Here is a 25,674-nt window from a genome sequence, read left to right on the forward strand (position 1 = left end):
ATGAAGGCAGCAGTGATCAGAGTCTCTCTACAGAGACCTCTACAGCACAGAGATCCAGCCATGGCAGCTACAGTCTCTCCAGTAATGACTAATTCTCAGGATCATGTGACTCTGAATCATAAGGTAAATTGGATATTATCAGAATGTCATCCATTATTCTTTAAAGATTGTGTTTGATAACACTAAAAATATGCACCAAAACTGTTTTATTAATGACTTTGTTCTTCTTCTTGCAGCTCAGAAAGCCTCTGGTGGAGAAGATCTGCAGAGAGAGAATCATATTGAACAGCTCAAGTCTCTTCTGGGTCATGAGCCCCTCAAACAGCAGCCAAACTCCAAACTGGAGAAGGCAGACATCCTGGAGATGACTGTTTGCTTCTTGAGAAGACTGCAGCAGCAGCGTCAAACCGTAGAATCAGTTCTTGAACAGGGCTATTCCAGGTGTGCCCAAGAGATGGTCAACTTCCTGTCAAAGGTGGAGGTGAAGACTCAGTCCCAGAAAAACCTGCTGAACCACATCAAGCAGCTGCACACTTCCTCTGTTAAACCCTGAGTGAGGCTGACTTCTCTCCTCTGAGCTACACAGTCCAGACCAGCATCACCAAAGACAACACACTCACCAGCTCCCTCTGGAGGCCGTGGTAGAAACCTGCAGACTGGAATCACTACTAAATAATCTACACTGATCATATTGGTCAACGATTGCAGGGAAAGAAAATTCAATGACTTGTTCTTCTGTATGTACAGAAGGTTTTTCTTTGTTTTGTTCTTCATGCAAGATGATATTTCCTGAGCAAATGACACCAACAACATCTTTCAAGTCAAGAGAGAAAGCCTCTTGTCATACCACAGAGATGTTTGGAGACCACGTTGGTCAAAGATTTAAGGAACTTTTTCTTCTGTATGTACAGAAGGTGTTTGTAAAACCAGGCATAATTCACATGTTCATGTAACAAATATTTCCTATGGAAAGAATGAAACAAGCTCCTCTTTCATGTTAAGAAAGAACATTTGACATTCTTGTTCCAATTTGCATTTACTGCTGATATTTACTAGCAGTGTATGTAAAAATGTGCATCACATTGTGGTGACTTATGTTGAAATGAAGTTTATTACTTCTTGAATTTTATCATGTTGATAACACACGATTGCTCAAATGTTGCTGAGATGTTTCTTCTAAACTAATTTTAATCTTTGTGATTATTCTGCATTGTTCTGTGTCAGAGCCAGATTTATTTTTGTCCTTTGTTTAAGAGGATTATATACCTGACACTGTAAAGTCAGTGGATTTGGTTCATCTACTCATATCACTTTGTGATTGTTTTAATGTGATTTGTTGTAGAATCCCTTTGTTCTTTGTCTTTGTTATAAAGTGCAGTTTGTGCTTATTCCAAAGTGTATTTTATGAAAATGTGACATGCAGATTCATGTCATAATGTTTGTGTCTTTTGTAAAGATGATTGGTCCCCCACTCATTTTGAGTGCAGTGTCTTGGTGATGTTACCAAGTTATTGTTGTGATGCATCATCATTTATCTTACTCTCATATATAAACTTGACGCTCTGTTTATCTTAATAAACAACCACTGAAAGGACATCAAAGTGTTTCTGTTATCATTTCATTCTATGTTACGCATATATGTCTTGTAGTGATAGTGGATCACTCATCTAGGCATCCTATACATTTATTGGGCCAATATCACTATATATTGTAAAAACAGCAAAGCTCACACCAGGACTATGGTGTAGTAGGGTGACAGGTGAGGGCTTCATGATCATATCTGGAGCCTTATTCTAATCCAAATGTCACAGAAATTAAAATGACAATAATATTCAAATCAAATTAAAATATCTGATGAGTTATAACTCATATGGGACTTTTTGTATATGCAATAGCTTGATTGAAATAGTCCGATAAGTAATGATATGTGTGTCATGTTTTCCTTAAGCAGTCACCATTTTTGGAGCAGTCGTTACTTGGAGGCTAAAACTTTCATGATAACTATTGTCTCTTCACATGATGGGTAAGGGGACACACTCCTATTGTTGTTCCAGTGACACTGTGAAAGGACAGAGTGTGGGAAACCAGAAGAAACTCACTCACAGAGCCCCAGCGGGACAACAGATGCTGACCTCTGTCCTGAGGAGAAACATGTCGAAAGGTAGTATGATGGAATGAAAACTGATGATGGAAAACAACAACACATTTGTATGGGATTACTTACTTTTAACATACCATGAAATAAAATAACATGAAAATATTTGCTGATCTCCAAAGTTTTGTAGCACTTAAGAAATAATGTAGTTGTAATTTAATGGAGGAATTTATGAGATTACAATATCTATAAACATTTTTATGATCATAACTTTAAAGTGTTTGTGATTTTTTTTTACCCCCAAACTGTGACCTGCTGTTTTAATCTATAATACATATATTTACCAGAATTCACACAGATCCATACATATTGTACATGTAGATAAAATTACATCTTGAGGAGCCTTTTTCTTCTCCAGGACCAAAGAGAAGGAGGGTCACAGTTCAAGTTGATTTGCATTCTTCACCACACGGGTTTCTGACTATTGTCCAGAGGGATTTGGCACACTTCAGGAAACAGCTGCCTTGACCTTCTCCTGCATTTCAGAACATGAGATTTGGAGCTTGTGAAAACATGAAAGTTTCATGATGGGCAATTTTCAAACTTTGTCCAACTGTAAACTGAAATAGTGGATCATGGATTGTATATTATTACAGAAAGCAAAAATATTCAGCTTTTGAAATTTGAGTAAATTTTGAGTCAACCAATCATGTTGTTTCCCTCCAGATGGTTGTTGACGTCAGGCTCTGTCTCTGTTGGAAGACACGGCCACCGACCATCACAAAAGCTCCTTTCAAAGACCTTTGTAGTGCACTGACCACATCATTCAGCACTGAGTGTGGGAAAGTGAGGACAACTATCTGCTCACACCAACCACAAACTGAAAAGCAAAAAACACACCTGCTACATCTGGACATCAGAAAAAAAAAAGATAAATCCATTCTATATGTTATAATGAAACAATATTTTTTGTTATTATCACTGCTATTATTTTGTAGTTTCCTCGCAGAACTATCTCAGTGATTTTTTTATTTAATCTTTAAACATTCTCTACAACACTTCAGAAATTTGGTAACTTTGCCACATGAGTTGAATTTCATGTCAGAAGGAAAAGATCAGATCTGACATTAAATGATTTTTCCATAGAAAAACACACAGACCATCTGATGTCTGATTGAGTTTGTGTGAGAACCAAAAATGTTACTTTCAGGATAATCAATGACACTAAGTGGGTGTCAGGTGAGACTTGAAAAGTATCTTAATCAGAGAAACAGTTTGATTTGAAAAGCGTGTGCCGAGTCAAAGTCACTGATCTCAGCATCAGGCAGCAGATGTATCCTCTACAGGGTCACCACTTTCTCAGATTCACACAGAGCTTTTCTTTTACGCTGACACACCCACCCAAAAGTGCTCCACTCGTTCCCCTGGGATGTATCAATGTGGCGGGCAAGATTTCTTTTCTCTAATTGACAGCTCTGTGATTGGTCAAAACTGTGAGAAACTCCAGTCAGACCAAGACCCACACATTCATATGGAGATGTGGGAGTATAAATAGGAGGGATGAAGGCAGCAGTGATCAGAGTCTCTCTACAGAGACCTCTACAGCACAGAGATCCAGCCATGGCAGCTACAGTCTCTCCAGTAATGACTAATTCTCAGGACCATGTGATGTGATCATCTCTCTTTGAATCATGAGGTAAATTGGAGATCAGATCAGAATGTCATTCATTATTCATGAAAGATTTTGTTTGATAACAATAAAACTATGCACCAGAACTGTTTTATTAATGACTTTGTTCTTCTTCTTGCAGCTCAGAAAGCCTCTGGTGGAGAAGATCTGCAGAGAGAGAATCAACAGCAGTATTGAACAGCTCAAGTCTCTTCTGGGTCCTGAGCCCCTCAAACAGCACCCAGACTCCAAACTGGAGAAGCCAGACGTCCTGGAGATGACCGTTTGCTACCTGAGAAGACTGCAGCAGCGTCAAACCACAGAATCAGGAGTTCTTGAACAGAGCTATTCCAGGTGTGCCCAAGAGATGGTCAACTTCCTGTCAAAGGTGGAGGTGAAGACTCAGTCCCAGAGAAACCTGCTGAACCACATCAACCAGCTGCACACTTCCTCTGTTAAACCCTGAGTGAGGCTGACTTCTCTCCTCTGAGCTACACAGTCCAGACCAGCATCACCAAAGACAACACACTCACCAGCTCCCTCTGGAGGCCGTGGTAGAAACCTACAGTCTTCAGTCAGCCTTACTAACTTCAATGATCATATTGGTCAAAGAATTCAGAGCCGCATTCTTCTGTAATTCAGAGATTTTTAAGATTTTTCCTCTTGTTCATACAGAACAATTTACTTTTTTTGGTTTTTAGTGGAAGATTTTTTTTTTCCTGAGGAAATCAAAGAAACAAAGTATTTTGTTTTTTGAAACAACATATCTTGTCATGCACATTGCATGAATGAAATCTGATTGCATCTGAAATTATTAATATTACCTACTCTTCAGGTACTGATGATGTTATATTAACATTTGTTATCTTTAGTTTGTTATTGACCCAAACAATAACTTTTGACTAAAGACAGAAAGCATCATGTCAACATGAAAACTTTCTTCTGTATGTACAGATGTTTTCATAACCTGTTATTCTGCTTTTTCATGTAAAAAAAAAAAAAAGAACTAGAAAAAATAATCCCTATGGGAATGACACAATGTCAGATTATTTTTCATTTTTAGAATCATTGGTGTATCAATTAAATGCATTTAAGTTGATAAATACACTGTATAGACAGTGGATTGACTTATTTGGATCACTTTGTGATTGTTTTAAGATAATGCCTTTTCGAGCATGTTTTATGAAAGTCTGATATGAAGATTCACATCATACTGTTGGTGTCTTTTGTAAAGATGACTGATCCTCCACTCATTTTGAGTACGGTACCAGGCTGTTGTGATGTATCATCACCTCTATCTACCTCCCGTTGGAGCCTTTATAAAATGTTAATACTGAGTGTGTCTTAATAAAGAAATATTGTGATCATACAAGGTTTTGTTCATTTGTCAATCCATAATTCAATCAAAAAGTGGAAATTCACAACTGGAAGAGGACTTCATTTAAATATAAAAATTCAAATTTAAATGTTTTTTTTTCTTGAGCTTCAAATATCAACAAATTATTGGCCACCACTTTGGAGCAGTCCCCAGGCCATGGGAGGGCCAAAACTTCAACGATAACTATTGTCTTTTAATGTTATGGGTAAGGAGACACGCTTCCATTGTTCTTCCTGTGAAAGCAGTGAAAGGACGCAGTGTGGGAAACCAGAAGAGACTCACTCACAGAGCCCCAGTGGGGACAATGAATGTTGATCTTTGTCCTCGGTAGACAGAGAGTGAAATGGAATATGGTGGCATAATGCTGAAAACCGATCATGTTAAACATACAGGTGTTAAGATACTTAACATGCAAATATTTATTCTTATTAATAAGCGTCCAAAATGAATGTACATAAAATATGTCACTAACATCCTTTCAGCGGTGGATTGTTGGCACACTTTAGAACCAAATTAGGCTGTGAGTCCTTAACTATCGATCACTAGTTGGTTATGTGCAATCCAAAATTTCTCCATTAAGTGTAATAGTTAGGTGCAGATTGTTTTAGTTATAAACAACTGATTTGGTTTTGACAGTAATTTGGGATTTTTATCAGGCCTGGTCATGCCAACCAATCATGTACTTTCCCTCCAGATGGTTAGTGACGTCACGCAGTTTCAGTCAAAGCACAGCCAAACCTTTATATAATGTCTTTTCAGGGTCCTTTTGTCGTGCACTGACCACATGATTCAATACTGAGTGTGGGAAACTGAGAGCAGCTACAAACCAGAGACAGAGGACACACATGTGACATGGACAAGATGACTTTGTCCAGCACAAAAACTGTGTATTTTTCCTACTAGCAATTTTCAGCACTTACAGTCAATTCAAAGAGAGAGAAAAAGTTTAAAAATAACATACAGAGAAGTCCAATTCCAAAAAACATTTCATGATCACATAGTATTCTCATAGTTTGGCAGAATATATACGGTGTGAACTTGTCGCTACAAAGTCACGAATTGGTGCTCATAACTTTGTAAACATCTACCTTGCTTTATGTGAAACACAATCTGTTTGTGTCTTTTATAAAGACAGCTGTTTCTCTGTTCAGTACAGTGAGTAGACATGTTTTTTTTTGTTGACGTTTAACATAAATATTTAAAAAAAAAACATGCCAATTTATATAAATGTAATTCATCTTTAAACCAGGCTATCAGTTTTCAAGAAATTTAACAGACAATCAAACTACACATGTTTTATTTAACTAAATTATCAAAGTCTGGAGCAATATAATCGAAACTCATTTAATGAAGCTGAATTATTCGTTTTGTGTCACTGTATTTAATTGAACAACATTAAGCCATCAAACCAATTCATGTTTTTGTGCATTCGTGCATGTTTTCATTTTTTTTTTAAATGTAACTTTAAACACATCCCTTTGACGTCAGACAATGTATCTAATGTGTTGTATAATGAGGCACACGTCTATTGTTCTTCCAGTGAAAGCAGTGAAAGGGAATTGTGTGGGAAACCAGGCAAAACTCACTCACATAGCTGCTGTGGGACAATAGATCCAGACCTTTGCCCTGACAGATTAACAAGGAATCAGGAGTCTAAACCCTCCTCAAATTACAAAATCGCACGGGCCATCATACTTTTTCTTTTTCTAACTAAGAGAATAACAGCTGAAGTCCAAGTTACAGTATATTGCTTATGATATCTGGCTTTCCAAAAGGAAACAATTCCTTTATCATTACAAACAATAGTTTAAATAAACAATGCTTGATCAAACTCAAAATGTGTTATAGATGTATATCATGGGGTTCAAGAAATGCATTCAAGGCTTAATGGGCAATTATTTGCTGAGAAGCCCATCCACTGTGTAGCACCTGCACGTGTGCAGTCCATTAATGAAAGTCTATTTGTAGGCAGGCACCTGCTAATTTTGGAGGACTGTGGAGCTTTTTATTACTGCAAAGGGATTTGGCACACTTCAGCAATCCCCATGAACACCCCATCACAGTGATTGCAACCTGAAAATATGATGTGAAACTACTCTGATTATGGCAGATTTTCACCACAATTTCAAATTTTACTACCACTCAGAGCCAGCCAATGGGATCCTTTCCTCCAGATGGTTGGTGATGCAATGCTTTCTTTCTACTGCAACACACAGGCAGCATCTGCCACTAAAGTCTCTTTGTGGCTCACTGACAACAGCACAGGGAGTGAGTGTGGGAAACCCAGATCAACGTGTTACTCTCATTGACTAAAAGGCACATGTCACTGACACAAGAGCAACAGCACAATTATTGCCTTGAGTACTTGAGTAATGCAATAAACTACAGCAAACCAATCAGAAAACTAAAACAGCCCACAATACCAATCTGATAAACTGTCAACATGTTAGTAAACATAACTTGTTATCCTGCATAAAAATTAAGCATTTCATTAAAACTGAATGATGTTCAGTTGACTATTTATTTAAAAAAAGATGCATTAAAGGTTTGGGTTTAGAAATTATCAAACAAATTGAGACCAAAAAATTGAAGTAAGTTTTACTTTATATGTGGTTCATTAATTAGATCGTTAATAGATCATTAAGCTGGGATGAGGAGTCATATTAGTTTTCTTTACAGGGTTTCTATTTTCTGAGATTCAATTTGAGTTCTGAGAGTACTTCTCTCCCAGAGTCCATCACCTGTTCCCCTGATCTCTAGCCACTGTTTCCTGGGCAATAACAGGAGCACGATTGGCTCAGACTGGGAAAACTCAAGCAGGGAAAGACCCAAACATTCATATAGAGATGGTGAAGTATAAATGGGAGGGATATCAGGTTCTGTCCACTGAGACCTTTACAGCACAGAGATCCACCTACATCCCTACTGCAATGATCGCTTATCAGGAGAAAGTGATCCCAACTCATTAGGTAAATCACAAATTGACGCAATTGTCAAAAACTTGTAATAAATTAGATACATTTTTACTAAAACAAAATTCTTGAATTTTTTAAAAATGTATTTTCTACTTTCTGCAGCTGGGAAAGCCTCTTGTGGAGAAGTTGTGCAAAGGCAGAATTAAGTCCTGCGTTGAGCAGCTGAAGTTTATCCTGGATCCAGAGCTCCTCAAACAGCAGCCAGACTCCAAACTGGAGAAAGCAGAAATCCTGGAGATGACTGTTTGCTTCCTGACAAAGCTACAGCAGAGCAAATAGCAGAGCTGATAGCAGAGAAGCCTGCTGACCCACTGCTGAACCAGCTGCTCTGGTGCTCTGACAAGAACCTGACAGAGGCTGACTTTCTCCTCTGAGCTCCACCAGCATCACCAAAAACTAATGTTCAAACAACAGCGCCCTCTGGCGGTCAATGATAAAAGCAGCGAATAGTCAACAACCAGAATAAACTTGTCTGCAGAGCCCTTCTGGACCATCAGATACAGACCTTTGCCCTGAAAGAACAGAGCTTAAAACGTCTGTTATTTTACAACAATCAGTTTAACATCAAGCCTTTGATTAAAACTGTTACTCTAGTTTTTTATATATCACACCACTATTTTGTTCAGTAAACTGTTTCATTTGCAGAGTTTGAGATAGATCTTTATTTTTGGGGTCAAACTAACTAAAATAATTTAGCAATACATTACAGTAATTTAAAAATTCAGTTACAACATTTTTTTAATGGCACAGCTGTAGTGGACCCGTTGTTGTTAAATTTGTTTTAACTACAAAGGTTCATGAGCTCATAGTAAGCACAGCGGGTTAGAGTAAAGTTGAAGTGAGGTTAAGCATTACAATATGAAGCTGTATCCTGTTACATTTAAGACTATGTGAGGTTTAAGTTAAGGGGAAACAACTTCAGTTTCTAAATAATCTAATTCCACCCACAGGCTGCAGCTGTACATATTTTTTTTCAGCTGCTGCAAAATCTGACCTTCTTGTTTTTCATGTAAACTCTGAGTGACAAAAAGTTGAAGGCCATCCAATACTGTTAATATTTTTGCTTAAGTTATTTATGTCAATTATGACAGGGCATGACATTCAGTTTTATTTTTACATAGGTAAATATTTTTAAAGATGATTCTATGGGAGAATTTTCAACCTGCAACAGGGCACAAGAGTTATTTATTATTATTATTATTATTATTATTATTTATTTATTTATTTATGGTTAAGTGAATACTCTGGAGAAAAGAGTAGGACACATTCACCCCACCAGTTGTGAATTATCCACCAGAAGCACTGGACACACTTCATGAAACTGCCACCACCATCCCCCACCCCCAGGACCCTAAGAGGTGAGATTTTGATGTAGTTGATGGTCAGTAATCAGTAATCATGATTAGCATTAGAGGTATAAAATGTGTAGCTGATTGCAAACTGAAAATAATACTTTCCAAATTGTGGTACCCTAATTTGATTACTTTAAGAATGTTTTTTTTTATTATAAATTTTAATTGTAACATCTGTCCAAGGCAGCCAATGGGATTCTTTCCCTCCAGGTGGTTGGTGATGTAACCTCACGTTTCTATAACAACCCACAGCATCTGCAACAGAAGTTCTTTTGTGGTTCATTGACAATAACACGGGTGTGGGAAACTGAAATTAAATTGCTACTCATGCTCACTATATGGCACGTGTCAAAAGACATGACTGCATCTGGTCGGCTACATGATTATTTTCTAGAGACATTATGATTTAATTAATTGGTACAACACCAAAATATATTCTTGCATTTGTAAAATATATATATAAAACAAAATTTGTAACTCTTTATACAATAGTATAAATGAAATTATCAGTTAAAATCAAATTGATGTTTACAGTTTCCCTTAATATTAATCTCATTATAAACAACACATGCGAAATAAACCATTAATCCCATTATTTTATTTTTACCCATAATTTTTACATTAAAACATGAATGTTTTTCCCTGACATGTGATGGGATAATCAGCGTGTGCTCGGTCAAAACCATTGATCCCAGTATCAGGCAGCAGATCTCCTTTCCCTACAGGGTCACCACTTTCCCATAATCACACAGAGATCTGTTACACTCCCTTCGTTTACCCACAGTCTTCCACCTGTTCCCCTGAGACCTCACTATTATCCCCCAGGCATTAACGGCAGCATGCTGCTGGCTCCACATGGCTTATTGTCTCGCAGAGCACTCTGATTGGCTCAGACTGTGGGAAACCTCAACCAGACTAAGACCCACACATTCATATGGAGATGCTGGAGTATAAATGGGAGGGATGAAACCAGTAGAGATCAGATTCTCTCTACAGAGATCTCCACAGCACAGAGATCCAGGCATGGCACCTAAAATCCCTGCAGCAATTAACAGTTCTGAGGAGCATCTGACTCTGACTCACAAGGTAAATCAAAAATTAATGGAATTTGTTTTCTATAAAATTGTATCAATTATATTTTCTTGCTAACACAAAACTCCCGAACAAATTTATTAATTGCATTATTCTTCTTTGCAGCTCAGAAAGCCTCTGGTGGAGAAGTTACGCAGAGAGCGAATCAACACCTGCATTGAGCAGCTCAAGTCTCTCCTGGGTCCAGAGTTCCTCAAACAGCAGCCAGACTCCAAACTGGAGAAAGCAGACATCCTGGAGATGACCGTTTGCTTCCTGACACAGCTACAGCAGCAGAGAAACCTGCTGACGCACTGCAACAAGCTGCAGACTGCCTCTGATAAGAAGCTGAAAGAGGCTGACTTCTCTCCTCTGAGCTCCACAGTCCAGAACATGATCACCAAAAAAAACAAATGTCCGATCAACAGCGCTCTCTGGAGGCCATGGTAGACACGACAAACTGGAGTTAATACCAAGAAAAAAGAGACCATATTGGTCAAACGTGACAGGACTGAATTATTTGAACTTTCTGTGTTCTTCTGTGTGTGCAAGACGACATTTCCTGAGGAAATGACAGCAATAGAGCCTTTCGTGTTAAGGAAGAAAATATCTTGTCATGCATGTAGCATGAATGAAATCTGATTGCATCAGCGATTATTATCAATGCCTAATGTACGTGTTATGGTAACATAGTTGTATATATAGTACTATAGTTTTTGTCTGTTTTTTTTCTGTGCAAGATGACATTTCCTGAGGAAATGACATCTTGCACATTAAGAAAGAAAACCTCATGTCATGCATGTTGCATGAACCAAATGTAGTATTTTGTTTGTTGGTTTTTGACCCTTGTGATCTAAGATTGAAATGTCCTTTTTCTGGACTGATTGTAAAATTAAACTTGACCCCCATTTAATATCAAAACAGATCTGTTCTAAGATCCAGTTGTTTATCCTTTTAATTATAAAAGGCTTGATATGACCATTTTAACCCCCACTTCACTGAGGATTAAACAGTATATTATTTGTACCTTTTGACAAACACTGATCACTTTGTGATTACTGAAAACCAATCTGTTTTAAGATTAATATTTTATGTTTCACACTGTCAGCTTTTTTGTGATAGGTGTTTCTTTTTTTCCTTTGGGAACGTAAATGTGATCTGTTTGAAGGTCGATATTAATAGTTTTCATATTGATTAATGTGTTCTTAAATGCTGTAAATATTTTGTCTTTCACAAAGACGGTGTCCCTTCACTCTCTCTGAGCACAGTGTGGCTTGTAGAAATCTACAAGTTGTCGTTGTGATGTGTCATCACTTCCTGTTTAAAGCATTTATGTTTTATGTGGCTCTTGTTAAATAAACAAACACTGCCAAGTGAAAACTGTATTTCCATGTTGTTTGTTGTGGTTTTCATAAGTAATGGCAAAGATGTACTCCATTCACTTCCAATTTAGGTCAATTTAAGGGGTGTTTATCACAGATCTTTGTTTAATTTACATATCCAATTAAAAATGCTGCAGTCTAAAAACTATTTAGGTTAGAGCATACAAAAGAAAAACAAGGTTCAATTCTTTTTTTAATGAGGGGAACTTTCTGGATATTTGGGTTTTTAAAACAAAAATAAAAGACACTTTTTAGACACTGCTACTTTGATAAAATTAAGTGTTTCTGTTGTAGCTCTCACTTCCATGAAACCGTCACAAATGAAATCTAATGACATGCAGACTAAGACACACTTCTATTGTTCCTGTAGTGAAAGCACTGAAAGGACGGACTGTGGGAAACCAGAAGAAACTCACTCACAGAGCCTCAGAGGAACAATAGATCCAGACCTTTGCCCTGAAGTGACAGGGGATAAAAGGGAGCCTGACTCCCTATTTCTAATCGTTTTGTTGTTGTCTTTTTGGCCATGATTTTGTCCATTCCTTACATAAAACAGCAACACCATTTTTTTTAATTGTCATTTCTTATTGTTAATCTCTATTTTAACAAGAGATCTTCGAAAGTGTCTTGTGTGGATTTAAATTAAAGACACGAATGAAAGAATAATTTTGTTATTGACAGTGCAAACTGCTCAACGTGTCACACATTCAATCGTTGTTAATTTTTTGGGGTCTAAAAATCTATTCGTCATAACGCCTATTGTAAGTTCAAGCCCAAATGAAGAAGCTCCCTGTCACAGATGGTTTCATAAGTATTTGTGGATCCAAGTTAAACTGAACAAACTAGAGGTCTTTAATTAAAAGTGCCCATGCAAACTCTTTAAGTAGGCATATAAAGGTTATTCAAAATGAACTGCAAGAAGCCTGAAGTTTACTTCAGCATTTCTTCTCATTCATTCACTTGACCCTTTGCCAAGTCTGTAGACAGTCTTTCTCTCTCTTGTCATGTTTATGTCTTGTTGGCACTCAAATCAAAGTCGTTTCTTTCTCAGGAATATATTTTCCAAGATAATATGAAACAGAGAAACCAGATGAACATGTAACAGCTTGCCTCCATGCCCCTGACAGAAGGGAATCTTGCTCAACAAGACATACTGTTTCTAGAAACATGCTATAGATACAGCTTTACATTGGATGGATATCACTAATTCTTAGGTTCTGCAAGTTATCCGGTTAACATAGTCGATTTTATTAGTACCCCACTTTTCTGAGAGAAAACACAAGCTAATATTTAAAACTCACAAATCACCACTTTAAAAAACAATGAAAGTCACTGGGGATTTCTAGAAAACAGCTGTCTAATTAGATAGCTAGCTGGAAATTTATTGCAAAACACTGATGTTGTCTCAGTCTGCACAGGAGAAAATAAAGCTAGAGGATACAGAAAAGTTAAATTAATAGGGGTAGTGATGGCATCCATTCATAACATCCTAATAGAGGGGACTACATACAAATTCTGTACATAAAGGTCTCATGTTGGATTCAAACCACTGACCTTGTTAATATCAAGTATCAGTGCTGACCACCACACCAGTGAGCTGCCCTGCAGTCTTAACATATACAGCATAAGGTTTACAAAAGATTTAGCATCTCAGCAAAAGGCCAGAGGATGAATAAATACTCAAACATTACCCATTATTAGCTGAGGTTAACCTACTGTAGTTGAATTCACTTATTACAGATCTTGAACCTCTGTATGCTTCTTCGTATGCTGCAGTATCTGGCCTCCCCATTCCTGATGTAAAGCATTCTAAGTCCCTTTCCAGTTTGTTGGAGTGATAATAATTTCAACTTTCACAAACTGAACTATGGGTAAATAATCTTCAAGATGAAAATTAACTTGTAAATTGGGGCATGCTTATTTAGGCAAATGATAGAAGTGTGGGAAAACCCATGAGACTAGAGTTCAGTGGCAATCACTCCACCAGCAGCCTGTGAATTCTCCAAAGGGATTTGACACACTTCATGAAAATTGTGTCACCCAGGAAGGCTCCCACCATCACAATCCCAAAATTTCAATCCAGCTCTCAGTCAGTTATCAGTCACAGATACGAACCGAGGATCAAAATGTGTCAAAGATTAAAAAAGTAGAAATTATTTTGATATAATCTTTTCAAATGTTATTATCCCAGCCAACCAATGGGATCCATTCCCACCAATGGGATCCATTCCCACCAGATGGTTTGTGATGTAATTCACTGTCTCTATAACAACACACAACCAGCATCTGTGACAAAAATCCCCTTGTGGCTCAATGGCCACAGCACGGGGGTAAGTGTGGGAAACTGAGATCGACCTGCTACTCACAGTGGTTACAACGCACGTGTCACAAGACACAGTAGCATCTGGATTGAGTTTGTTTTGAGTATTTTAATGTATTATATTGAGAAATTCAAATTAAATTAGATACAGCATTCAAAAATCTTATGGAGTTTTCAAAATGTATGTTTTTGAATAAATTTTAAAAAAAAAAGATATTTAAGCTCTATGATAGGAAATACAAATTACAAAATTTTCCGTTAAAATCAACAGAAGCAGAAAATGCAGAGAAATTCACCTAGTCTATCACTTTTTTTGCTTACTTGAAATTCATACATTACAGCTTTGTTATTCCCGCACACGTGCACTGGGTGCTCAGTCAGAATCATTGATCTCAGCATCTGGCAGCAGATCTTCTACAGGGTCACCACTTTCCCAGCTTCATACAGTGATCTGTGGGCATGTCTCAGTCTCCCCCCAGTCCTCCAGCTGTTCCCCTGAGACCTAACCATTATCCCCCAGGCATACAGGAGCATGTTGCTGCTCCACATGCCTTATTGTCTCACAGAGCTCTCTGATTGGTTCAGACTGTGGGAAACCTCAACCAGAGTAAGACCCACACATTGATATGGAAATGTGGGACTATAAGTAGGAGCCAGGAAGCCAGCAGAGATCAGATTCTTTCTACAGAGACTTCTGCAACACAGAGATCCAACCATGGCACCTACAATTGCTGCACCAATGACCACTTCAACAGATCATTTGACTCTGACCCACAAGGTAAATTGAACACTTCCTGGATTTAAATTATTATTAAGTTGATAGTCTTTCTTTTCTTTTTCTAACAAAAAACAAACAAACAAGGTTATTTATGACTTTGTTCTTTTTTCTGCAGCTCAGAAAGCCTCTGGTGGAGAAGTTACGCAGAGAGCGAATCAACACCTGCATTGAGCAGCTCAAGTCTCTCCTGGGTCCAGAGTTCCTCAAACAGCAGCCAGACTCCAGACTGGAGAAAGCAGACATCCTGGAGATGACCGTTTGCTTACTGACGCAGCTACAGCAGCAGAGAAACCTGCTAACGCACTCCAACAAGCTGCAGACTGCCTCTGATGACAAGCTGAGGGAAGTTGACCTTTGTCTTCTGAGCTCCACAGTTCAGACCAGCATCACCCAATGCTCTCTGGAGAGAAAACACAACAGCGTCCTCTGGAGGCCGTGGTAGACCACTCACACTGGACTCCATACCAGACAAGCTAAACAGACCATATTGGTCAGACATGACTGGACTGAATTGTTTAAAATTCTGTGGACTTTTTCTTCTGTATGTACAGAAGGTTTTACTTTGTGTGTTCTTGTGTGTGTGTGTGTGTGTGTGTGTGTGTGTGTGTGTGTGTCAGATGATATTTCCTAAGGAAAGTGTAGTAGCAATATCTTTCATGTTGAGAAAGAAAATTTCATGTCATGCATGTTGCATTAATTGAATCTGATTGCATCAGCAATTTTAATTGTTTCTTTCTGTACTTCATGTACTGATGATGTTATAGTAATGCTTTTTACTATTATTGATTTTCTTCAATTGACATTGACGTTACCTTTTATTGGTTTTCGATTTTTTGGATCTAAATTTTAAGTGTCCATTTTAAGGATTTATTGTGATTGTAGATATTAATCACACAAAATTGATCTGTTATAAGATCCAAATGTTTAGTATTTCTTTCATGAAGATTTTCTAACTATACGACTCAATGTGGGCAAGTCGTGTAATTGTGATGTTTGTACCTCTTGACTGTTTCTGATCAGTTTAACATTAATCTAAATTCAAGGTTGAATTTGTTATAAGATCTAAGTGTTTACAGCTTCTTTCTAAAAGGTTTTCTTAATATCACAATTTTCTTAGTCGGTAAAAACTTGACAGTGATATTGGTACTTCATGATCATTATTGATCAGTTTAATATCTTAATTGTTCTATGCGGACATTTAGATGACGTGTATCTCAATGTATGTCATTACTAAAACTGATCTGTTTTAAGATCAATATGTTTATTGTTTTACTGAAAACATTACTGTTTTTGTTAATGTCAGGTTTGAGAAGACAAAGTAATATTTACTTTGTGAGAAAAAATTGAATTTAGCAGTTAATAACAATGTATTTTAAGGTCATTTGCTGTTTAGTGAAAGTGGAAAAAGAAATCAAATGTCACTGAGTACTGGGTTTTTGAATATTGTAAATTCATTGTCTTTCATAAAGACAGCTTTTCCTCTACTCTTTCTGAGTACAGTGTGTCTTGTAGAAATCTACAAGTTGTTGTTGTGATGTATCATCACCACCTGTTTGAGCTTTCGTCCTTGTTGAATAAATAAACACTGCCAGTGTAAAACATTGTGCTTGCATATAATTTTTATGCAGTTGATCTGTTATCTTTTTACATTGATGCTAGTCAGACAGTGACTAACAAATTTATTAGAACACCACCCAGTGTAAGTGCATTGACGCATGCTCAATCATCAAGCTAATGAAATCCCAAAAAGCCGATTCTGTTTATCTGGACGTAGCGTTTTCAGAATGAAGAAGTCCATGTAACGTCTTTTTGGGGCACCCAAGGTTTACATTTGGTGGAACAGCTGCTATAAATGAACAGAATTGGTAATTGTGTTATTGTTAATCCACCAGTATGCTCAAACTCATTATTTAAAATTATATTTTTAATGCTAAAATATAATTGTTATCAATACATTTTTTGTTTTGTTTTTTACAAAAAAAAGTAAAAAAAAAAAAGTAAAGCACATTATTATTTTTGCTTATGATACTAAATTACAATTACTTACTTGGATTCCAGAACAGAAAAAAAAAGTTTTAGTGATTGATTGTAATGCTCAATTAACTTCTGACTTCTCAGAGGCACCCAGTGCGCCGGCTCATATTTATAATGTAATTTCTAGTTTCTAACAAGTTTTTGACAGATTTCTAAGATGTCTGTTTTATTGTTTTATAACAGGCGGTTCAATAAATTTGTTGAGCACTGTATGTTCTTCATTTTCTGTCATGTGTCTGTATCTTTGTCTCCATTTGTTGTAGACAAATACTTCAAACCTTTAGAACCTTATTATAATTGTTTATCCAAAAAATGCACATTCAGTGAAAAGCCAACATTTGTAATGAGAAGGGCCATCGATGTTATTTCAATTTGTTCAGTTGGAAGTCAAATCTTTAAACTTAAAGATCAAATATGCAGTGTTTTAACTTTTCTGGTAAAATCATCAGATTCACATGTTTTAATAATTGTTTCAAAGTTAATCATTTAAATCTTAAAAGATGATGTATATTTTAGCTTATGTGGTGCTCAATAAGGCACACTTCTATTGTTTCTCAAGTGACAGCACTGAAAGGACTAAGTGTTGGAAAGCAGAAGAAACTCATTTACAGAGCCCCAGTGGAACAATAGATCCAGACCTTTGCCCTGAAGGGACAGAGGATAAAAGGGAGCGAGACTCCACAAGCGGAAAGATGTTTTAAATCATCATGATGGCTACGCTTCCTTTGAAAAAAGCAGCAGTACCATTTCCATCAGAAAACTGTTATATGATCTTCTTAAACTAGAAGCACTATTTAAACACAAGGTGTTTGAGAACGATTCAGCTGTGGACTAGAATCAAAGAGGTGATGTGGAAAATCATTGTACAAACCTTGAAAAAGAGTCATTCAGAAAAAGCTAAAGTTTTTTGAATAACAGGAAGTCTACAGGAACTACAGGTCACAGTAATTTTTTAATCTCTCTTCTTATTTTATATTTTTTAAGCATCCACCACCTGAAACCTGTGTTTTGCAGGTTGGGGATTCGGTGAAAAAGTTTTGCTATAACAATAAAGTAAAGCAAACATCAGAGGATGCTATATGCCGTGTGTACCAGTTTAGCTTAAGTAGCAGACATGCAACTCTTATTTAAAACTAATTATCAGAAATCTGTTTTGTTTTTTTGTTTTTTGTTGTAAGATTATTGAATTTTAATTTTTCTCAAAAAGGTTTGAACAACCAGTTTTTTTTTTTTAAAAATAAACTGGCAAGATTTTTCAGAAGATTTCACACACCTTTGCAATAAAAAAATATGTTGACTTACATACTGGCACATGTCAATTTTTTTTACTAAAGTGTGGGAAAACTCTGGAGAACAGAGCTGAGAGTGAATAACGATCAGCCGACCAGCAGCCGGCTAATTCTCCTGAGGGATTTGGCACACTTCAGGAAACCTCCCACTCTCACAGTTAAAATGTTGATTACTTTGATACTCAGTAGTGAGTGAGTGATTATCACCAAAGTTCAAAATGTATTATAGTGTTAGAAAACTTAAAATGTGACAGGTTTAAACATTCTGAGTTTAGTTTTGATAAACTTTTTAACAGCAGTTTTAAATTGAAACTGTCTGTCAGAGCCAACCAATGGGAACTTTTCCCTCCAGATGGTTGGTGATGTAATTCTTTCTTTGTATAACAACACACGGGCAGCATCTGTCACAGTAGTCCCTTTGTGGTTAATTGAACACAGCGCGGGGAGTCAGTGTGGGAAACTGAGATCAACTTGCTACTCACACTGGATATACGGCACGTGTCAAAGGATGACTGCATGTGGTCAGCAGCATGATAATCGTGTTGAGTAATTTCAGTGAGAAAATCACAGGCTCTTGCACTCAACCATGTTATTACAGGAAAAATTGGATTTTTTTTATTGAAAAAAGGTTTGATAAAAGTTTAAATAAAGTATCAAATGAAATATCTTGATAAATTACAAATTAAATATAACAATACATTCAATACACAATTCACTCTTCAGTTTTTTTGGTAAACAAGCAAAGAGCTAATGTCATCTACCTATCAGTTAGAGCTATAATTCATTAATTAGATCAAGTAAACTTGCACGTATTTGATAGGATGTTAAGGGTGTGCTGAGATATCAGATCTGCTCCCTTTCACAGATTCACAAAGCGCCCTCTTGCACTCTCTTTATCTCCTCCACCTGCTCCCCTGGGAGCTAACTATTATACTCCCGGTGGTAATGACAGAATGTCGCTGCCTCACATGCCTTATTGTCTCAAGCAGCTCTCTGTTTGGCTCAGACTGTGGGAAACCTCAACAAGACCAAGACTCACACATTCATATGGAGATGATGGAGTATAAATAGGAGGGATGAAATCAGAAGGGATCAGATTCTCTCTACAGAGACCTCTACAGCATAGCGATCCAGCCATGACCAGTTCTCGGGATCTGACTCTGAACCACAAGGTAAACTGAAGGTTTCGTTCATGTAAACTGTCAAATTGTAGAAAATATATTTTGTTGCTAACAAAAACAAAACTCCTGAACAAGTTTATTAATGACTTTGTTCTTTTTTCTGCAGCTCAGAAAGCCTCTGGTGGAGAAGTTACGCAGAGAGCGAATCAACACCTGCATTGAGCAGCTCAAGTCTCTCCTGGTTCCAGAGTTCCTCAAACAGCAGCCAGACTCCAACCTGGAGAAGGCAGACATCCTGGAGATGACCGTTTGCTTTCTGACACAGCTACAGCAGCAGAGAAACCTGCTAACACACTCCAACAAGCTGCAGACTGCCTCTGATGAGAAGCTGAAAGAGGCTGACTTCTCTATTCTGAGCTCGAAAGACCAGACCAGCATCACCCAATGCTCTCTGGAGAGAAAAGACAACAGCGACCTCTGGAGGCCGTGGTAGACCACTCACACTGGACTCCATACCAGACAAGCTAAACAGACCATATCGGTCAGACATGACTGGACTGAATTGTTTAAAATTCTGTGGACTTTTTCTTCTGTATGTACAGAAGGTTTTACTTTGTGTGTTCTTGTGTATGTGCAAGATGACGTTTCCTAAGGAAATGACATTGACAGTATCCTGCATGTTAGGAAAGAAAAACATCATAAGATGCATATTGCATGAATGAAAACTGATTGAATCTGCAATCATTATTATATCTGAGAGGTACTTCTTGTAGTGATTATGTTATAGTAATACTTTTTACCATTATTGATTTTTTAATCTAAAATTAAAATGTCCTCTTTCTGACCAGAAAGTAATAATGAACTTTACCTGAACTGGACTCACTAGAACCCATTGTGGGTTGAGTTGTGTAATTGGGTTATTTATAGCTTTTTATCATCAGTGAGAGTTTTTATTTGTATCCTTTGTGGATAAAACTTTTTTTTCATCAAGTTTACTTTAATGTAAGTGATTAATGAAAAGGGATCTGTTTTAAGATCAAATTAAATGTTTTGCAGAAAAGTCATTCTCAGATTTGAAGAGACAATGCAGTTTATTTTAATGGTTTTACCTGACCTGTTTTAAGGTCAATTTTTGTAAATTTTTTGCTTTGTTTGAGGAAAACATTGCTGTGGCTTCCTAAATACTGCAAATCCATTGTCTTTCATAAAGACAGCTTTCCCTCTACTCTTTATGAGTACAGTGTCTCTTGTAGAAACTATGAGTTGTTGTTGTGATGGATCATCACCTCCTGTTTAAGCTTTCATTCATGCTAAATAAACAAACACTGTACGATGAAAACACTGTGCTCTAATATTATTTTATGGCATAACTGACCTATCTGCTGAAAGATATGCATTCTTCATTTTCCTTCATTTTAAGTCTCCACTTTTTATAAATACCTAGAAGGTCCAGCACTCATTATAATTGTTTCTCAAAAAGACATGTTCACAGGAAAATAAAGCACAAAATTCTGTGATGAAGAGTGTTATTTAATTTAGTTTAGGTCATATTGAACCGAATAACAACTGGGGAACTGTGGGAAACCAAAATAAAATCACTTACAGAGCCCCAGTGAAACAATAGATCCAGAACGATCAGATTATAAATGGGAGCGTGGCTCAAAGTGAAACTTGTTTCTTATAAATTGTGTTTTTTGGCTCTTCCTCTGTTTAAAAAAAGCAGTGTCAACAGTACTTTTAAAACATTATAATTTAATATTGTTAAACAAAACAACCATTTCAAGCATTAGCTTCTGGAGAACTTTTTTTAGGTGGACCAGAGTTGAAAACATGTATTAAACTCGATTCTTTGATCCCCATGATAGAACAGAGAAAACCCGACTCAGGAGTGGTCAAAACATTTATAATTCTTTATTCAATCATCTTCCGGAAGAGAGAGCCCTGCACAGCCCAAAGCCAGTTGCAGAATCTCCAACATTAGAAGCTAAAAATGTGTCTCATATAGGTGTTATTTTGGTACTTTACACGTCACACATCGTTTCGATACAAACAACTCCTTATATGTTACTAGTTCCTCTTTTTCTGCCTGGTTTCCTGTATTTATTTATATGCTTGTACAGCTCTACACTAACTTCCTGTTTTTCAGTCTGGCTGAGCACTTGGTTTAGGAGTCAAAAGTGGCCTTGCTTTACAAGCCTTTATTATTAAAATACATAAAACAATATAATCAGAACATAAGCACTAAGAACACATATTGATCTTGTAACACATGGTCTGAAAGTATTTGTAAAGATGGTGATCAATGCTGTTTTATATGATTCACTACAAAGTCAAGTGCCACCATAAACCTCACTACCCCAAATGTGTTAGCTGCCGGTTTGTGAGTCCTGATGAAGTTCTTTGAGATTAGTTTTTCTGGGGCTATAGCAACTCATCTAGTCAATGATAATGTTTGTCAACGGATATTTTCACAGCGACACACTGAAAATTAAGGATTTAGCTCTAGCTGTGTATAGTCTAATTCACAGAATGAAAAGCTCATTTCAACTCAAGCCTTCAGGAGTAGACAGAAACCTACCACACAGGACTCAGGCGCAAAGACGTTATTTAAAACAGAAATACCTCAGCATAAAAACCACCAGGCCAAAGATTAGTGAAAGTATTCTTGTAGTATTGGTGACTTACTTAAGAAACCCTGTACAAGCATACTTTGGGGAAAAAAATACAAACTCCATGGTGTTAGAAACACAGTCCTAGCTTGTTAGCCAGTTAGCTACACAACTGAATTCATTGGTGACATTCTTACAACTGCATACAGTCAAATGTTGCAAAGCTTACTTCTGCAGCACAGCAAGGAAGAGCTTGTGGTAAAACAAAACGCTTTAGTCAACATAAATGTAAAAACTTGAGGGGACTGTTCTGAAACTTCTCCGAATAATTACCTCTTGTGAATTATGAATAGTTTGATATTAAATCTGCTCTCTTCTACTGGTTTTGCAAATAAACAGAATAAAGTTAAGGTTAATGACAACCAGACTTGTTCTGGAAATTACCCATTATGCCTTGTGGGCTTTTTGAAATTATGCAGAAACACATTATTGTTAGATTCAGCACTGAAAACAAACCTTTGAGTTATATGACAGAGGCTCACAAGGCTCTCCTCCTTTACAATCTCTGATGGTTTCCTGGTTGAATTCAAAAATAGTTTTCTTGATAACGACTTCCATCAAAGACGATCAAATAATATAGTCTAATTGTTACACTTTTAGATTTTATTTGTTAGCTGAATGTCTGTATGTTCATGCTGTGTAATAAAGTGTTCACCTAAATGTTGTGACCCAGATTTAGAAAGCAAACACAGAGACTTGTCATACTATATTTTCCTGTATAAAGAGCACATATACAGCTGTTTAACAGAAGGGATACTGTCCTGGGTCAGATACATATTTTAAGAGGTTTGTCACACTTTGGCCCAAAGAAAAACAATCCTCAAACTAATTTGGAAATGGGCACATGCCAATTTTCTGTTAAAGGAGGAAGTGTGGGAAAAATCCAGAATATCTAGTTATCTTTCCACCAGCAGTTTGCTGTTTCTCCAGAGGGAAATGGCACACTTGAGGAAACTGCTTGCTCACAGGAAACCTTCTACCCTCCCATCCATTTGGTGGCTGGTAATTATCAGTCATATTTATGCCTTAAAGTAGAAAATGTAGTGAACTGAAAGTAGGACCTGCAAAACATTTTTACTTTGCTTCTTATAGAGTTTTCAAACTAATTTTAAAAATTTCAAGCTGTCAGAGCCATCCAATGGGATCTTTTCCCTCCAGATGGCTGATGATGTAATGCTGTCTTTCTTCAACAACACACAGGCAGCATCTGTCACTGAAATCCCTTTGTGGTTCATTGAACACAACACAGAGAGTCCGTGTGGGAAACTTAGATCAACTTGCTACTCACACTGGATATATGGCATGTGTGAAAAGACACAAAGGACACCAGTAAGTTTATTGCACTGAGTAATTTAAACTAAAACAATGGGAACAACACTCAGCTTACTAATGGTGCAGTTGCAAAAAATATGTTTAGTAATACTATAAACCAGCCCAGGTCTAAGCACTTTGGCCTTCCTTTAATATTCATTACATAAATGTGTACGATAGACGTTCTATACACTTGGAAGCCTATGTGAACTTATAATGATGGAGCCAAGTCTAATTATCTTTTCTTTCTCTGTTCAAGCATGAGTTTTAAAAGGAGTTTATGGGAGTGTGCCATTTTTCTGTACTTACAGGGTAAGAAGAGGAAATATTGTTTGTTTTTCAAAAAGATTAGAGAAAGAAATTTTGCACTTAAAATTACTAATTCTGTACTAAACATTTTACAGCATAATCTGAGTTACCTTGCCTGCAAAACACACAGAATTTAGGCACTATTTAAATTGGCTTGAAATATAATTACTACTTCTTTCCTCTAAAACAAAATTACTTATGCACCACCTAAAATTACTTCTACATATTTCAAATTACATACAGACTACTTAAATTTACTTAAAGCATAATTAATTCCTTATTTCCTGTAAAAACGTGGCTCGTTACCCTCTTATTCTAGTGTACGTCCTCTACCTATTTGCAGGTAAATATAATTACTTTGTAATTTGACATAAAATATGCTAAAATTTCACTTAATTACAAGTACACCCTTAGTTGTGGGACATGTTAAAAAGTGCCACCAACTCATACATTAAAAGTTTGTCATTCCCCACTCATGCAATGGGATCATGAGTGTTAGCTTAGTCAAAGTTATTGATCCGAGCATCAGGCAGCAGATCTGCTCACTGTAAGGTCACCACTTTCCCTGATTCACATAATAAGTACCTCTCCATCTCCCTCCAGGTCTCCTCCTCTGGGACTTAATATCACCCAGGCACACAGGACTAAGATGCTGGCTCCACATGCTTTATTGTGTCAGAGAGCCCGCTGATTGGTTCAGACTGTGGGAAATCTCAGCCAGACTTAAACCCACACATTCATATGGAGATGGTGAAGTATAAATAAGAGGGATGAAGCCAGCAGAGATCAGAACACAGATCTCCACAGAGATCTCTGCAGGACATAAAACCAGGAATGGCGCCTAGAATCACTGCAGCAATGACCAATCCCCAGGAACATCAGACTCTGGCTCACAAGGTAAACTGAGGATTTTATTTGAACCAGTTTTGATATTGATTATAGGCACTTGCATTTTTTAAATTTTAACAAGTTTATTAACAACTTTGTTCTTCATTCTGCAGCTCAGAAAACCTCAGATGATTACGCATAGAGCAAATCAATAGCTGCAACGAGTCCAAGTCTCTCCTTGGTCCAGAGTTCCTCAAACAGCAATGTGAGAAGGCAAACATCCTGGAAATGAGAGTTTGTTTCCTGATGCAGCTATAGCAGCAGAGAGACCTACTGACTGGCTTCAAGAAGATGCAGTTTTCCTCTGAGAAGAACTCTCAAGAGGTTGAGTTCCCTCATCTGAACTCCACAGTCCAGACAAGTGTCCAGTCAACAGCGCCCTCTGGGGGTGTGGTAGACACCTACAGACTGGAGTTAATAGATGAGCTAAAAAGGCCACATTGATCAAACATGATAGGACTGAATTCTTTGAAATTCAATGAACTTCTTCTTCTGTATGCTCAGAAGGCTTTACTTTGTGTGTTCTTGTGTGTGTGCAAGATGACATTTCCAGGGGAAATGACGGCAACAGTACCTTTCGTGTTAAGGAAGAAAACATCTTGTCATGTATGTAACATGAATGAAATCTGAAATATTCTTTATCCTTACTGTACATGTTATAGTAGCTTTCATTACCTTTTGGTTATGATATTTGTGACTTAAGTGTCCTCTTTAAGGACAGATTGTAACAAAAATGTAATAATGATTCAAAGCTGATCTGTTATAGGATCCACATGTTTACGAGGTTTTTTTTCTAAAAGGTTTTCTTACTGTCACAATTTTCTTGATCCTTATTGTGGGTTAAAAATGTGATTGTGATATTTGCACCTCTTGATCAATATTGACCTGTAAGGTCAGTTTTTGTTTAGTGAGTTTTTAATTAATATTTTTGTGTTATTTCAAATTAATTTGTCAAAGACACTGAGTACTGTAACTGCTGTAAACTTTGTCTTTCATAAAGACAGCTCTTTCTGATTACAGCTTTTCTTGTCGA

General features: G+C 37.0%; 3 protein-coding genes and 2 pseudogenes across 5 annotated transcripts; all 5 read left to right on the forward strand.

The window, feature by feature from the left end:
- Window positions 1-1,586, forward strand: LOC146710096 (transcription factor HES-5-like; annotated as a pseudogene). Its single transcript, XR_014920532.1, has 2 exons — window positions 1-123; window positions 237-1,586. The product of XR_014920532.1 is annotated as a transcription factor HES-5-like (transcript).
- A 2,069-nt stretch (window positions 1,587-3,655) lies between these two features.
- On the forward strand, window positions 3,656-4,390 carry LOC146710097 (transcription factor HES-5-like; annotated as a pseudogene). The gene is made up of 2 exons (XR_014920530.1): window positions 3,656-3,791; window positions 3,907-4,390. The product of XR_014920530.1 is annotated as a transcription factor HES-5-like (transcript).
- A 6,031-nt stretch (window positions 4,391-10,421) lies between these two features.
- On the forward strand, window positions 10,422-11,915 carry LOC146710098 (transcription factor HES-4-like). The gene is made up of 2 exons (XM_085458087.1): window positions 10,422-10,555; window positions 10,667-11,915. The coding sequence occupies exons 1-2, from the start codon at window positions 10,424-10,426 to the stop codon at window positions 10,988-10,990; spliced, it is 456 nt and encodes a 151-aa protein (XP_085314213.1). The 5' UTR covers window positions 10,422-10,423; the 3' UTR covers window positions 10,991-11,915.
- A 2,993-nt stretch (window positions 11,916-14,908) lies between these two features.
- Window positions 14,909-16,637, forward strand: LOC146710099 (transcription factor HES-5-like). Its single transcript, XM_085458088.1, has 2 exons — window positions 14,909-15,020; window positions 15,136-16,637. Exons 1-2 carry the CDS (start codon window positions 14,958-14,960, stop codon window positions 15,460-15,462), a joined length of 390 nt encoding a protein of 129 aa, XP_085314214.1. The 5' UTR covers window positions 14,909-14,957; the 3' UTR covers window positions 15,463-16,637.
- A 2,792-nt stretch (window positions 16,638-19,429) lies between these two features.
- Window positions 19,430-20,937, forward strand: LOC146710100 (enhancer of split m3 protein-like). The gene is made up of 2 exons (XM_085458089.1): window positions 19,430-19,515; window positions 19,631-20,937. Exons 1-2 carry the CDS (start codon window positions 19,480-19,482, stop codon window positions 19,955-19,957), a joined length of 363 nt encoding a protein of 120 aa, XP_085314215.1. The 5' UTR covers window positions 19,430-19,479; the 3' UTR covers window positions 19,958-20,937.
- The last annotated feature ends 4,737 nt before the right edge of the window (window positions 20,938-25,674 follow it).

Source organism: Copadichromis virginalis, linkage group LG5, assembly GCF_057382275.1.
Source record: "Copadichromis virginalis isolate Kocher_CV1m ecotype Utaka linkage group LG5, C_Virginalis_male_GT1.1, whole genome shotgun sequence".
NCBI classification, from domain to species: domain Eukaryota; kingdom Metazoa; phylum Chordata; class Actinopteri; order Cichliformes; family Cichlidae; genus Copadichromis; species Copadichromis virginalis.